The sequence below is a fragment of the Nestor notabilis genome, unplaced genomic scaffold (assembly GCF_000696875.1).
Source record: "Nestor notabilis isolate BGI_N333 unplaced genomic scaffold, ASM69687v1 scaffold21634, whole genome shotgun sequence".
Lineage (NCBI taxonomy): Eukaryota > Metazoa > Chordata > Aves > Psittaciformes > Psittacidae > Nestor > Nestor notabilis.
The window spans coordinates 918-4,619 of record NW_009926288.1 but is presented as its reverse complement, the minus strand read 5'-3'; the positions used below and the strand labels follow the sequence as shown (position 1 = coordinate 4,619).

The window sequence follows — 3,702 nt, the reverse complement described above, 5'->3', positions numbered from 1 at the left end:
ATCCGGGTCTGCAGAGCCCATAAACGGCCACTGGCTGCAGCGCAGGAGCCTCGGGAATGGTGGGAAGTGCTTAAGGATGGATTGTTGGGATGAAGGAGGGATGTTGGGGCAGCACGAACACGGTGAGGGCCCCTTTCCATGGGGCTGTGTGTGGTGTCAGTGCCGCGGGTGGGAGGTTCTCCAAGCTCAGGAGGTCCCACGGATCTGCTCTCAGGAAGGGCTGTACCCAGGACGTCCGGAGCCAAACTCCACTTGGAAGCAACATGGCCCACCTGGCACGGCTCTGCCCACTCCATCACTCCCCATGTCCCCCTCTTCCTTCCCAGAAACACCGTGGCCATCCCCAGCCCTGCAACAGGGACATGCGGAGCTGCAGGGAGAGGGGGGATGCAGGGACAGGGGGGATGTGGGGATATGGGGGGTCCCTCTTACCCCTCTGCTCCCACAGGAAGATGCTGTGTGGAGCCTGCAGCCGGGTGGTGCTGATGCTGATGCTGATGACCGTGTCCCCGTGCTCCGCAGCCGGTGAGTACCGACCAAGCGACGTGGTGATGCTCCTGCCACGCGTCAGGGTTCGGATAAACCCTCATCTCCTTGGGAACATCCCCACTTGCTCTGCTCCAAATAAACCTCTCCTGGAGCTCTCTTGGAGCAAGCGGGGGGTGGACAGAGCTCCTCAGGGACCCCCATTGTCTCAGCAGGACAGTGACCAGAGGGGATCTCAGCTCAATTCCTTCTGGTTCACCAAGCGCTTTGACGTTACCAGAGGGGAGACAGGAATAGGCATGATGCATGTGCCTTTTCCCAGGGGGGATGGTGAGGAGCCAGGAGTGTGATCCCAGGGGAAAACCACGGTGACCTGGGCACAGATCCCAGCTGGGTGCTTGTGCAGGGAGGACTGAAGCAGAAGAGCTCACCGTGGACATGAGCCATGGGGCCACCATCCCATGGCCATGGCAATGGGCAGCTCTTGGGCCAGAGGGGAACATGGGGTTCGAGAGTCTTTAGGACAATGTCACTGTCCCCAAAGCCAGCAGCGTGTTCCAGGCTGGGCAGTGGGGTGTCCCCATGGCAAAACATGCCCTGCCCTTCTTGTGCAGATGAGCTGTTGTGCGCCTGCGATGTGCCGCACTGCAGCACACCAACCTGCACGGGCAAGGTGTGCTTCGTCAGCAAGAGGAGGGAGGACGGGACCATCACCCAGCACCGGGGCTGCTTCTCCCAGCACATCCTGGAGAACTGCCACACACCCGTGACGGAGCAGTACGGGATGAGGTGCTGCGACTCCAGCATGTGCAACGCCGAGCTGGAGATCTTCCTGCAAGGTACATGGAGCCCCGTGTGGCTGGAGATGCAGTTGGGCTCCATCAGCACCTCGAGGGTCACCCTTTCCAAGTGGGACAGGGATGTTCCTTCTGCAGACCTGCCACCCAGTGACCCCAATGCAGAGCCACCCTCCCAGGCACCCTCAACCCTCCCAGGTCCACTTTCATGCTCCCACTCATTATTTCCCCCAACCCAGGAGAAGACACGCTGGGAAAGGTGCCTTCCCTGCCCAGTCTCCTCCTGATGATCTTCGTCCCGCTGCTCGCCCTCCTCGTCCTCGTTGCTCTCACAGCACTCTTCTGCTGGAAGGTGGCTCAGCACCGCCACAACAAAAGCGACCTGGGGGACATGGACCTCATGCTGAAAGCGTCTATGGTGGGAGACAGCACTTTAGAGGTGGGTGAGCTCCAAATGCCCCAGAGACATTGGAGGGAGGGGTCCATGGGGTGGTTCTCAAGCTGACCCCACCACTGTCTGGCTGTGCAGGACCTGCTGAGCGATGACTGCACCACGGGCAGTGGCTCCGGGCTGCCCTTCCTCGTCCAGCGCACTGTGGCCCGGCAGATCACGCTGGTGGAGTGTGTGGGTAAGGAGAGAGGCTGCACCCACAGACACCTTCCTCCAGTGGTGGCACCAGAGCCAGGACAGGGGGTTGAACCTGGGTGTCTCAGCCAAAACCCCACAGATACCCCAAGTTCTCCCCCTGTGCTGCTGATGGGATAAGGATGGAGCAGCTGGGTGGTGGGTGAGTTGGCCAAGGTCAACAGACCCTGCGATGCTCCACACTGGGAGCTGGTTCATTGCATGGGAGAGGGCAGAGGGGACCATGGCCACGGTGACGTGGTGCTGTGGCCATGGCAGGCAAAGGACGCTACGGGGAGGTGTGGCGAGGCGTGTGGCACGGGGAGAGCGTGGCCGTGAAGATCTTCTCCTCCCGCGATGAGCAGTCGTGGTTCCGTGAGACGGAGATCTACAACACCGTCCTGCTGAGGCATGACAACATCCTGGGTGAGCAGGGGACGGGATGTGGGACCCTGAGGATGTGGTCCCCAAATGATGTGATACCCAGGGATGCTTTGGTGACCGTGGGGTGGCTGCACAGCAGCTCTGTGGTAACAGTTCCTCTCCACATCCAGGCTTCATTGCCTCTGACATGACGTCGAGGAACTCCAGCACCCAGCTCTGGCTCATCACCCACTACCATGAGAACGGCTCGCTCTACGACTACCTGCAGAGGACAGCCCTGGATGCGGAGACCTGCCTGGGGTTGGCCTCCTCCATCATCTGTGGCCTTGTCCACCTCCATGTGGAGATCTTCGGCACCCAGGGCAAGCCTGCTATTGCCCACCGTGACCTGAAGAGCAGGAACATCTTGGTGAAGAGCAACCGGCAGTGCTGCATTGCAGACCTGGGTGAGATGGGGATGTGATGCCCAGGGATGTGGTACCCCAAGGATGTGATAACACAAGGATGTGATACCAGCAATGCAGTACCCTGGGGATGCATTACCCTGGGGATGAGGTACCCCAGTGATGTGTACCCCAGGGACATGGTACCCTGAGAGCGCGGTACCCAAGGATGTGGTACCCCAAGCATGTGATACCTGGGGATGTGGTAATCCTGGGATATGGTACCCCAGTGATGAGGTACCCCGGGGATGTGGTACCCTGAGGATGTGGTACACAGGGCCATCGTGCCCCAGGGCTGCAGCATCCTGCAGACACAGCACAAGCATGGCACTGACTGGCTCCATCATCCCAGCATTTCCCGGTTGGACTTGATGATCTTCAAGGTCTCTTCCAACCCCAGTGCCTCTCTGCTTTCCCCCCCCCAAGGGCTGGCTGTGATGCACTCCCAGGGCAGCGACTACCTGGACATTGGCAACAATCCCCGGGTGGGCACCAAGCGCTACATGGCCCCAGAGGTGCTGAGCGAGCAGATCCGCACCGACTGCTTCGAGTCCTACAAGAAGACGGACATCTGGGCCTACGGGCTGGTGCTGTGGGAGATCCCCCGCCGCACGGTGGTGAATGGTGAGAGGCTCCCGCGCCTGCTCCGGGCTCTCTCCTCTGTTCCTTTCTGTTCCTTTCCGTCCCTCTTCCCTTCGCCCAGATTAGCTGTCAATTATAAACACTGTAATCTAGTGTCAGCACCCGGCTCCCTGATTAAAGGGCCCATTAGACTCAATCAGTGCTTTGTTTGTTCAGCGCTGATTAGAAAACAAGCAGCTTGGAGCTGCTGCTTGGAACCCGGCCATGGCCGGGACCTCTGGCCACAGGGCCTGGCTTAGGACCATGGGCTTGGGGACAGGGATGGGGTCCCCAGCGCTGTGGAGGAACCTCCTGCCCCTGCTCAGCACCAGCAAAGCCCATTGGA

The 3,702-nt window shown here is 60.1% G+C and overlaps 1 protein-coding gene across 1 annotated transcript in view; it reads left to right on the top strand.

Moving 5' to 3' along the window:
• Positions 1-452: 452 nt before the first annotated feature.
• Positions 453-3,702, top strand: part of ACVRL1 (activin A receptor type II-like 1) — a gene marked incomplete at its 3' end in the record, with an annotated part of 4,161 nt that continues 911 nt past the window's right edge. The window contains exons 1-7 of the mRNA XM_010013464.1: positions 453-525; positions 1,101-1,325; positions 1,523-1,722; positions 1,813-1,912; positions 2,188-2,334; positions 2,463-2,738; positions 3,162-3,359. Of these exons, the coding sequence (XP_010011766.1) occupies positions 453-525; positions 1,101-1,325; positions 1,523-1,722; positions 1,813-1,912; positions 2,188-2,334; positions 2,463-2,738; positions 3,162-3,359 (1,219 nt within the window). The remainder of the gene's footprint in view (positions 526-1,100; positions 1,326-1,522; positions 1,723-1,812; positions 1,913-2,187; positions 2,335-2,462; positions 2,739-3,161; positions 3,360-3,702) is intronic.